Source organism: Apium graveolens, chromosome 7 (assembly GCF_009905375.1).
Source record: "Apium graveolens cultivar Ventura chromosome 7, ASM990537v1, whole genome shotgun sequence".
NCBI lineage: Eukaryota > Viridiplantae > Streptophyta > Magnoliopsida > Apiales > Apiaceae > Apium > Apium graveolens.
In genome coordinates this window covers 8,667,708-8,679,727 of record NC_133653.1, presented here as the reverse complement: position 1 = coordinate 8,679,727, position 12,020 = coordinate 8,667,708, and the positions used below count along the sequence as shown (strand labels likewise).

Below are 12,020 nucleotides of genomic sequence, written 5' to 3'. Positions count from 1 at the left end.
AACCCCAAACATCAACTTACCTCATTATCCCACCTTACCACCGCCATCACCTCTACCACCACCATCACCTCTACCACCACCATCAACCCCTCGTTATCACCGTCATTCATGTTCGTTCCTTTTCATTTGCCCCATATATTCCTCCCTTCAGATTCTCTAAACTTTTTTTTGATGAGTTTTTTCTTCTTCCCACCTCTCTCTACACATGGTAATCATAGTTAAAAATAGTGATTTCCGTTTAATATTATGGCCGTTACAGTTATGCTGATGACGGTGAGATAGGTGGTGGTGTTATAATGATTGTTGTTTAATATGTAATAACTCTATATCAATTTTTTATGATTCTTACAATATAAATTAGTAATTTGTATAGCACATATCAGTGATTTCTGTAAAATAAATTAGCAATTTTAGCGTTTACCCAATATTTCAGTAATTTATGTAATATAAAATAAGAAACCATGAACCAGAATAGAAGAGCTTGCCCCACCGATTTCAGTTTAATCTCAGAAGAGTTGGTGAATAATTTGCGTAAATCGACGATTTATAATAAACTTTTAGTGATTTTGCGTTTAATTATGATGAATCGGTGACAACATAAGGGAAGAGTAGCTGATTAATTTTGTGTGAATATGTTATATGTATTACGTCACGACTACTGATAAAAGAGAGTACTGGGCTAACAAAAGGGAGGACGCTGGGTGTAGGAATTTCTAAAATAATAGTAATTTCGGTTTAGTTATTCCGATAAGCATAAATAGTGACTTATTTTCAAAATATAACAAATATGGTATGAGAATTGATTATTGGGAGATGAATAAAAATATAATGAAGTCGGATTTTAAATAAAGTTCATCAATTAACGGGAAAAATTAAATTAAAAATGAATAAAATAATACATACATGTACATATACATAGAGATGCACAAAAAGCCTAGGCCGGAAATCTGGTCCGGCCCGATCTGGTCAAAACCCGGTCAAGCCCGGCCCGGCCCCGGCCCGGACTTAGGGCCTCGACGGGCCCTATATTTTTAGGCAAAGCCTGGCCCGGCCCGGTAAAAAGTCCGGGCTTCGACCCGGCCCGGTCTTTGGCCGGCCCGATTAAAAGCCCGAAAAAATCCAGTTAAAATCTGATTATTCTAATATATTTATGAATTTACATTTACTATAAATATAAATAATACTTTAAACACATATATATTTACATATTCATGATTAATAATATTATTTATATACTTTATTGCTGGATTAATGAAAGAAAATATAGTAAGTACATTATATATATTTGGATAATATTGATAAAACATTTTATTCTATAAATATGTTTATTTTTCGCCGAACTCAAATATTTTTAATGAAATAATGTTTTCATAAAATATTTCATGCAAACTAATATATTTTTACTATGATCTAGTTGCTAACATATATAGTCTTTAGAATCTTTAATAAAACTCGATCAGTTTTAAATTAGAAAAAAGTCGGGTCCGGCCCGATGTGGCCCGAAAAAAAGCCCAGTAAGGCCCACCTTGAGGGCCCAAACGAGCTCTGAAATTTTCGGGAAGCCCGGCCCGGTCCGGTCAAAGTTAAAACCCGAAAAACCCAGCCTGGTCAAAATCCGGGTTTTTTAAGGTCCGGTCAAAACACGGCCCGACGGGCCTTTTATACATCTCTACATATACATGAGGGGTGATACGCTGGATTTGAGGAGAGAGAAAAGTGGGGTGTGATAAGATCTGTGTGGTGAAGATTTAATTAAAATTAAAAAATAAATAGTTGCCATTAGTTTGTAGTTTTTAGAATAAAGTGAGTTTTTATTTGATCATCTCCACATATATATATATATATCAAAAATTCCACAATCACAGTTGGTTTCTTGTGGCTCGGGAATCAACAAGAAATCCGTAATGATTCACTGCGGAAGCCACATGGACTTCCGCAATGAATTATTGCCGAAGCTATTTCCTTCTTTGAATTATGTTAGTTGGTAGGAGAATTAAATACTCTTTCCGCAATAAATTATTGCGGAAGCATTAAATGCACCTTCACCAATCTCTTTTTTCGAATTTTCAAATATAAATTACTTGAAAAAATAAAAAATTGAAAATAATATAAATTTGGTCAAAAAATACACTATTTATTTTCTAAAAAAATTGTACATTTTTTTCTGGAATTTTTTTGAAAATATTTTTTATTTTTCCCTTTTTAATTACTTAATTCTAATTTTCATATTTAAATTACTTTAAAAAATCATAAAAAAAATAAAATTAACATACATTTAGTCAGTAAAATTATAATATTTATTTTCTCAAAAATTTTATGTTCCAACATTTTTTCTGGAATTTTTTAAAAATATTTTTATTTTGCCTTTTCTTATCCCTTAATTCGAATTTTTAAATTTAATTACTTTAAAAAATCATAAAAAAATTGAAAATAATATAAATTCACTTTTTAAAGGAGAAGAACAAAAAATTGACTCTGTTATCGCCTTAATCACTTGAAATTGTCTCGTTTATACCTATTTTTGAGTTTTAATCGAATAAAAACTGTTAAAATACTGAATAAAATTTATCAATTCTCGTTTTCGATAATAAATTCCGCAATGATTTATTGCGTAAGGGTTGATTGGTTCTGAAATTAACTCCAACCAACCATGATTGATAAGGGACCCTGTATATATATAAAATGTTTCTCAATGGCATAACTAAAATTGTTGACCGGACTCTGTAAGAACTTGTGGGGATAGTTATAATTTTCATGTCAAACAACATGTAATTCTGAGAAAATGAAGTTGATCCCAAATCACAACTCACTTAAATTTAAAATAAATTGTACTTTGCACCCCTTAAAAATATTCACTTTTTCGGTTTGATCTTAAATTTTCAATTTTGGCAGAATTAATCTCTTAATTTTGAATTTAACTTCATATTGCACCCTTTTAATAATTTCTCTCCAAAAAAATCGTTACTGTCACGGGTAAAGTCGGAATTTTTTTAAAGTTTATATAATTATGATATGCACCACATAGTTTTAATATTTTGACGATATGCGTCCTATAATTTTATAGTTTATACTTTATTTTAAATTTTAATAATTTTTGAAATCCATAAAATATAGATTATAAAATTAAATTAAAAAACAAAACATATAACAGAAAAACTGGTTAGGATCGAGTATGATTCTAAAAAAATTTAAACTGAAACCCAAAATTAAAGCAATAAATACCAATCTAAATCAAAACTAAATGTAGAAAAATTAACAAAATCTTGAACCCAAACATAAACATAAATTCGATGGTTTTTAATAGATTATTATATTATGAAATCCAAACCAAATAGAGTAGAAAATTTTGGTTTGTGTAGTTTAGTTTAGTGGATTTCTTGAAAAAGAATGTCCAATAACATTGCATGTATTTTACGAGTTTTTAATTTAATACATATTTTGTATCTAATTTATTTTAAAAATAAACATGAGTACATGAATCAAATAAATTATTCAGTAACACTAAAATATTTGAAAAATCAGAAAACTCATAATTTTAATAGAGATTTATTATAAAAATATTAAAACAAAAATAAGAAATTATAAATTATAAAGATTGTGTCAAAAAATAAAATCAAAACCTAGACACATATATTTGATAAATAGATATCTTTTGATATTATTATTTAAAAATATATGTAATTAAAAATTATCTGCATAATATTTAAATTAAATTAATATGGATAGTAAACTTATTTGTGATTTCAATTCAGATTTAATAGATAATATTTTTATTTTAATTATTTTTAAGTGAAAAAATGTTATCTAATATTATCAACAAATTTATATATTTTTTGAAACGAGTCAAAGTTAAAATCGGGGTGTAATCTGTTACAATATTAGTAAATACGAGATGCACATTGTAATAATATAAACATAACAAATTATTCAGATTTTACTCTTGAAAATTGTTAAAAGAGGTGCGATATAAAACGAAATTTAAAGTTGAGGGATGCATTTTACCAAAATTAAAAGTTTAAGATCAAATCGAAAAAATAAATATTTATAAGTGTTGCAAAGTACAATTTACTCTATTAAATTACTTTTATGTCAATGTAATATTGCAACTTTAAGAGGATCATTGAGCATTGCAATGTAACAAGATAAACATAAGGGCCTCGGAATACATTACAACATTGTTTTTTAAAAAGATACCAAGCCAAGTAAACTTGGATTCATACAAAACATAAATCGGACAAAAAGGAAAAAAAATACTAGATCTGCAGAAGAATGTAAGATGTAAATATACATTGATATAAGATCTTAAAAGTCATGTCCCGGAGCCATCATCGCCAAAGAATCAGCTACCTGCAACCTTTCAACAGGTACGAAGAGGGACTTGAGAAACTCAGTCCTGCTGATCTTCCACTTTCTGCTCCTTTACGAGGTGTTGTGTCACATTCACTGAAATCCAATGTCCGCCGCTCTGTCTGAAAGAATATAATGGAATAGTTTTAGAAACTAGTATTATACAAATAAACGTATATTTGGTGATTTGGCCAAATAATAGGGAAACAGAAATGTGCTTGTGTAAACTCATCATACCACGATATTTGAAGTCGAATCTACATTTTCCTTGTTGGAGCATCTTTTCTTTAATAGTGAATCTGGAGTTTCGTCTCCCAAGACCTCTTGTGCATCAGCAAATGTAGATGCAGTGTGTTCACTTAATTGTTTCATTAATCCAATGGCATCATAGCTCCTTTCCCCAGGACTCATAAAAAATCCAATATCCTGCAAGATACTGGACTGATTATACAAAACAAGATGGTGGGGGGGATAGAAATTGTACATACAAATAATGAATGTTCTAAGAACGACTGGTATGCAAATACCTCAATTGTTATGTCTGTATCAATTCTTGGGCCTGGAACAAAAGAGTTCATGAACCACGGAGATTTCCATGCTGAAGGGGAATCAATCATTCTTTTAAAAGGTGTTTCACCCTTTCTGGGGAATAAAAAATCGTTAGCACAAAAAGCCCATCAAAATGCAACTGGCGAGAATGCTTGGAATAACATATATACACATTATCATGGAAAATAGAATGAGTATTATGCATAATTTCATCACATATTATAATAAGCATGTCAGAAATTACGAGACCTGGAATAGGTATGGTGATAGCTTACATGCTAAAGTTTTCAGAACCGCCAATCTCTAAAGGAGCTGACGGAGGATCACACTGTATGGATGGAGTTGCAACAGGACAACTTTCGCCCTTTTTTCTGCTGGCAAAACTAGGGCTTAGGATTGATATTAATGGACTCTCAGATGATTCTGAAACAGCAACTTGACTTGAGGCAGCTTCTAACCTTCTAGTATACTGACTTCCGAGAGTTCTAGCACTCGAACTCCGGAGTCTGTTTGATTTGACTCCAAATTGATCAGGCGAAAATGAGAGCATATCATAGATCTTCTCGTCAAGAACTGCAGAAGGCTCTTGCACCTGACACATAATAAAGATGATAAATTAATCTCCAGTTATACACAACTTCACATGACAGTCTTTACATCCTTCAACATCATGCAACGTCAATTCAGAAAATTCACTCATACAATGTACACAAGACTTAAATCATTTCATGTCTTCCCAAAACAAAACATTGATGGAAAAACAAAATATTTCTGATGACACAAGACTGCTAATTATGATCTTATGTTGATAATACTTTGCAGCGTAATAACTGACCTAATTGTTTTTTTTGAATATGTACTCAATAGACCTGTAGCCAGAATGCACAAAGCACCAATTTCTGTAAGGATATGATAAAGAAAGAAAGAGCGTAAGAAGAAAAGTATAAAGAGAACTCACCTTTTGTGCACCAACAGCAGTTTGCCTTTCAGTTTTGTCATAACTAACAATTCCTTCTTGAATTTTGTCACATGGAAAGATATTAATTTCTGCACTTGAAAGTCTGTCCGGTAAAAGTGCAGTGCATTCTTTTCCCTCCTTTTCCCCTTCAGAATCATGGTTTAGATTCTCTTTATCTTCGTCAGAGGGATTAGAGCATGTTATTAAATTGGTTGATGGTGATGTTGGAGTAGCTTCACGCTTACCATTTTCATCAGAAAGGACCTCCAATCGAGAGAAATTTCTAGCCAAGTTGGAGAAGCTGCTCTCGAGCTTCTTTTCACACCTCTTCTCAGATATAGGTGAAACCAAGTCACGGTGTCGTTTCTTTAATATGGATGGTGTACATGTAAAACTCTTGGCAGCGCTTCTTAGGACAGCATCTGGACTTTTATCATGAGATGGTGAGTCCCACATTCTAATTGGGGTAAAGGAATTCATAGAAGATGTCATTAACCGGCGTATACCAAGGGGGCTAAACTCCTGCTCCATGTCATTCTGAATTAAATCACAGCTGAGGAAAGGAATTTCCAGGCTTGGAAAACGAGGCGGCTCATAGAACAAACCTCCAGCATCCTCTTGGTCAACTGGATTTTCATTCAGTGAAGGGCAGAAAAGAGTATCTTTAAATCCTGTTGGCGTTAAATTGTCTCCCGGGATTAAATTTGAACAATTTCCATGTGTATCAGGTGGAGTTGAATTTAAACAATGTCCTTGTGTATCAGGTTGACTTTGCTGTCCTGCGCTATCTATCCTTTCATTAAAATGAGAATCAATGATGTCATTGGTGTAGGTAAAGCCATCATGTGTTACTCTAAGAAGCTCCTCTTCTTGATTCTGAATTGCGTGGCCACAAAATTGATCGGGATTACTTCCGCAGATATTTCCACCATCCTCATTTGGATATTCTGACGGAACAGAGAATGGCTGACAGCACTCTTTTATCATCATTTCAGTAAATGAATAATATGAGTTTGAAGCTAGATTGGCACACTCAGGAATCTGATAATCAGATGATTGGCAAAGTAATGAATCAGTAAAACCATCTGTGCCGGTGATCGTTGAAGATTTGGTAAGATATCCAGGAGCAAATGAACTTTCATTCCTCGCTTCTGGGTAGGAATCTTCAGATACTATCATGTGCTGTGCTTGATCACATTCAACTATGATGTTTCTCATGGGAGCAGAAGAGTATATAGCAACAGAACTTTGCATTGACGAAGGTGCCCCCTCATGATTTTCACTGTCAGCTACGCAGTGCAGTGACTTTTCTGATTCCTGCTCACACTGCAGAGAATTTGCTAATCCATTTGAACATTGCTGCCAATCTTTCGCTGGAGATGTTATCCAGTCAGGTGGATAACTATGTTCAAGCAAATCTCCCGCACTAGCAATTTCACGAGGCATCTCTGCCATAGTACATAAAATTTCTTGACACCCTGGACTAGAGCTTAACTTCTTACCATTATGAGATTGTTCTACTAATAAAAGGGCATCCCTTCCGGTTGCATTGGCCATATCGTTAGTAGACTGAGAGCATACCAGGGCAGTCGAAGCCTGACTACATTCTGAAGTTTCTTCAACTTCTCTCCCATCTCTTGGTATACTGTCATCACCGCTGTGCTGCGGAACACGTGATGAAGACGAGGATAATGATTGAGGAATATTTTGTAACTGTCCAAGTAAGCCTGACGCCAAGTATGAGTCCAATTTCTTCTTAACGGAACTGTTCCAGTGGTTTTTTATGGAGTTGTCTGTCCTGTTGCCCATTCAGAAACATCCACTTTCAAGTTTCAGCATAGAAGTGAATAGGCAGGGAGCAAGAATTTTTAAATACTTAAAACATAAATGTATGTACCTTCCAGGCAAGAATTTTGTCAACTCTGCCCACTTGTTTCCATAAACTTGATGGGCACGAATTAAAGCCAACTCTTCTTCTACGGTCCACGCGTCCTTGTTGATGGAAGGATTTAGATGATTGTGCCACCTGAAGATATGTATTATGTTTTTGTAACGTTACAAGGTTTTGTGAATAGATCTAGGACATACTGCATCAGATAGATCATTAACCAGTTTTACCATACACGTGGTTGAACCAAGTTGTAGGTGATATAATTTACTAAATTTTCTATTGAAGGGTGCTAGGTTATATTGATTGACATGCCAAAAATATGAAAAAAAATATGTTTTCTCAACAGTTGAACAGGAACTACAAAGCATCATTTTGGTTTATTATTATACATTTAGGTAGCTGTGTATTGTTGATACTTCAACGGGCCAATGGATAGATATCTGCCTGAAACTCAATAGAACAGCTCGTGCATTTATGAAATCTTGCTGAAAAATCTAGAAACGTTTAAGTTTACACTACAATTTTTGTATTAAGGCATAAAAAGAGTTCAAAGATTTAAGGTTTCATAATCTTACCTTTCCCGACACTGCTTACCGATTCGTCCGGGTAGATGTTGAGCGATAGTAGACCATTTTTTTGGCCCAATTTGTTCCACCAATTGAATTATTATATCATCCTCCTAAACAGATACATATATTATAATGAAACCAATAACAAAACAAAGTCAGAAAAATGGGACACGAAACAAATTAATTTTTTTAATAGATTCATTATCGTCATTAATAAGAATATTCTGCATCACCTCTTTAGACCATGGACCTTTGACAAGCTCTGGATTTAAAACTTTCTGCCACCTGTGCAAGCACTGGACATCTGTCCTTTCTCTAAAGCATTCCGCTACTCAAATTCAAATTGTTATCCATCACTATGTATCATTTATGAGAATAAAGGAAGCATCAAAAACAAAAAAAAAAAAAAGTTTGGGACGGTTTGGTTATGTAAGTCAGGCTATAGGCAGCACAGACATGACAAGTTGCACAGAAGATCATTAAGAAAGCAAAAAAGGTCCCCTAAAGTAATGGTAAAATATTATAGTAGAAATATTTGGGAAATCATAGTAATTGGATGAAAAAAATTGAATAAGACTTAACATAGATATGCCTCGTGAATTAGGACAAAAAGATGCAAGTTAGCTGAGCTACAAAACTATCATGTGTAAAATGTTATTGTTCTAGTGCCAAAAGTTTCTTATATGCTTGACTTCGATACTAAAGTATTTCCAATTTAAGCAAAAATGTGGAACCCTATAGGAGAATATACTCATACAAACTGAAGCAACAAGATCGTGCATAGATTTATATTAAAACTGGCAGTTACTAGCTGAATCCCTAGAGAATGAAAAATACCTATTTTTTTCCAATTTTTTCCATTAAAACGTTGAACAGCCTGCCGCAAAATCTCATCCTGGGTACAAATCAAAACGCATGATATCAGTAACACAAGTATGTAATAGAAGATTATAAAAATGAAAGCACAGGACTGAGTCATTAGGTGATTTCTAAAAATCCTTTATAGATTCAACTAAATCTCAACAGAAAAAAGGTAATAGCAATTTGTACGATACCAAATAAAAGCTTGGTAGAACTGAAGAATAGATACAATATATAAGTATTTACAAGAGTAACATGGAAGCTATTGACTAACCAGGTATCAACAGTTACTAGCATTATAACAAGATCCATTACAATCAATATTTTGTGCTTAAAGTTAAGCAGGAATATTGTACATATAATTTGCACCCTAAAATGATTGATACTTATCTTTGTAAATGGTTCGACTATTTAAAATGCGTGAAATAAGATGCCCCCCTGTGGCACATAATTCCAGAAAATCTTAAAAGAATGTGTGGCAGAAACTCGAAGATAGAAGAAAATGGCATGTACCTCATCAGGAGTCCATTGTCCCTTCGTAGATCGCCTGGTAGGACCACTAGTCCTCCTACAAACATAGTCAATATTATACAACTTGAAAATACACAGTGAGCATGATTTCATTCCAAGTAAATGACAAAATTCGACATATATTCAATGATATATAAAAAGCGCCATATTATACTATACTTCCATCATCACTACTATTGCTATAATGCTATCTGTAGGGATTGTAATACACTAATACTCGAGCGCGGAAGCTATATAATAGGATCAGTAGAATAGAAAGCCTACTCAAAACAAAAGAAGTAACTAAATAAGTACCACTTGATGAATTCTAACAAACAGGGTAACTAAAATATCATGCGGGCGTCATAATAATTCGATAAGTACATTAAATCGTCGAATACAGACATTACAACAACTATACACAGGCAAGTACCAAATTCAGTAACACCAAATACTAAATCACACTGAGAACCAAACAATATAAAACGCGGATATAGATATCAATGCACATACCCCCCATGTGAAGGTCTAGCTCTCGAAGGACCGTCACTAGTCCCAGTCCCCTGGGAAGAGCTTTCTATTCTTTCAGATTTCATCAGTAACTAATCCAAACGCAAAAACACAAACCCAAATTGTATTCTCTGATAACTATCTTCCAAATGTCTTCCCCCGAATCATTATAATTTATAATGTCATATATCAGTAGCCCTCCCTACCTGCAAAATCTGAAACAAAAGGTAAAAATTAAATAAAAATCACAACTTTCGCAAATGTAATCACTAATACAAACATATAACACAAAACCCATTTTCAATTAGGCCAAAATAAACATAAAAACAAATTAAATATCCAATTCAATCCCTAATTACACACACAGAGACACACACTAACACAAATTTATACACACACACACATAAATCAAATTGAAGTAATGTAACAGTAAAAACAAGTGAAAAGATACAAATTTTTTAAAATTGAAATGCTATACATAAATACATACATATATTTATATGTTTAAACTGAAGTTACCAGCTTAAAGAAGTGAAATTGGAAGGGTGAGGGAGAGTTTGGTGTCTCGGGCTAGTCAACACGCATTGCAGATCGGTAAAGATCAGAACTTTACCGGAGAGATTTTCCGGCAAGGGGGGTGAGAGAGAGAGGGGGAGAGAGAGAGAGAGAGAGAGAGACGAGGGGGGGAGAGAGAGAGAGAGAGAGAGAGATTTGAAATAAAAATTGGGGGAAAGGGGGTTTCTTTTTTTTCAAACCCTATACAATAGTGTAATTTCAGGTGATAAACGACGACGTTTTGTTTGAAATGAGTCTGTATATTTTAATTTTAATTCAATCATCTACAAAAGATAATTAAATTGTAACAAACACATACCGAAATCTATAAAATCATAATCTTTTTTTGTCAAAACTATAAATGCTTGAGTAGATTTCTTAATACATACATTCTTTAATAAAATAAATAAATATGTAGCTATTAAATCAAGAATGACTTGAACGATCTAATATTATTGTGAATGTTTTGGTCGATGATTTTGAGCCTTTATATAGGGGAAGAAATGGAAAATGGTTGGTGCAAAAGTCTCTTGAATAAATGCGGATTCGGTAGATTTTACGTTTTTTAAAATTTTAAATATTTTTTTAATAGTAAATATTTAAAGATATATGACAACGGTACACACATTTCATGTTTTTATGACTTTTTATGAAAACTGACAAAAAATAAGCAATTGTAGATATTAGTTTGTAGATATTAGTTGGCATTGGTTACAAATTTAAACAGATATTATAAGAATCGCCAAATTTTTTATAAAATACGTTTATGTATTTGTGTTTATGCGTGCAAGTGATAATCAATATAATACTGTGTTAATAAATAAAATTGATATAAATGTGGTCGGTGTTAACGGTAAAACGTTGAATGTTTACGGTAAGGTATGTTAAAGATATACAACGAAGAAAATGAGTTGTACGATAATTTTGTGAATGAATGTGTAATTGGATGGATATTATGTTTTGAGGTTTAGATGATATTTATTAATAAATATTTAAATTTAAAAGACAAAAGTATACACGTTTTATGTTTTATATTTTTTAAAACAATTAAATAGATATTACCATAATCTTTAAAAAAAATATTGAATGTGTTATGTTTATATGGTAATTTATATAATCTATGTATTAATAGATAAAATTAACTTGGGAGATATCATCGGTAAAATGTTTTGCTTTTTTCATAATCTTTTAAAGAAAATGACAAATAAATAAACAATTGTAGAAATTCGGTTACATATTTTAACAACCGTTATCATATTTGTCAAAAATC

General features: G+C 32.6%; 1 protein-coding gene across 4 annotated transcripts; it reads right to left on the bottom strand.

The window, feature by feature from the left end:
• Positions 1–4,080: 4,080 nt before the first annotated feature.
• On the bottom strand, positions 4,081–10,893 carry LOC141672900 (transcription factor MYB3R-1-like). Of its 4 annotated transcripts, XM_074479597.1 has the most exons (13): positions 10,715–10,893; positions 10,199–10,410; positions 9,689–9,743; positions 9,152–9,209; positions 8,548–8,642; positions 8,321–8,424; positions 7,752–7,880; positions 5,855–7,652; positions 5,355–5,488; positions 5,172–5,267; positions 4,875–4,989; positions 4,585–4,773; positions 4,081–4,469 (listed from the first exon to the last, which is right to left on the bottom strand). In XM_074479597.1, the coding sequence occupies exons 2-13, from the start codon at positions 10,279–10,281 to the stop codon at positions 4,344–4,346; spliced, it is 2,982 nt and encodes a 993-aa protein (XP_074335698.1). In that variant the 5' UTR covers positions 10,282–10,410; positions 10,715–10,893; the 3' UTR covers positions 4,081–4,343. The 4 variants fall into 4 exon arrangements, with proteins under 4 accessions (XP_074335698.1, XP_074335696.1, XP_074335695.1 ...); XM_074479595.1 differs by having other exon boundaries at positions 4,082–4,469; positions 5,172–5,488; positions 10,686–10,893; XM_074479594.1 differs by having other exon boundaries at positions 4,082–4,469; positions 5,172–5,488.
• Positions 10,894–12,020: the final 1,127 nt, after the last annotated feature.

What these genes read in the sequence shown, in the direction of transcription:
- LOC141672900 (XM_074479595.1), bottom strand. Translation starts at nt 10,281, where the DNA reads ATGAAATCTGAAAGAATAGAAAGCTCTTCCCAGGGGACTGGGACTAGT. An exon ending in GACAATGGACTCCTGATGAG is followed by an intron (nt 9,210 to 9,688) that starts GTACATGCCATT and finishes ATTTGTACCCAG; the next exon opens with GATGAGATTTTGCGGCAGGC. An exon ending in GGTTCTGAAAACTTTAGCAT is followed by an intron (nt 4,990 to 5,171) that starts GTAAGCTATCAC and finishes TTTATTCCCCAG; the next exon opens with AAAGGGTGAAACACCTTTTA.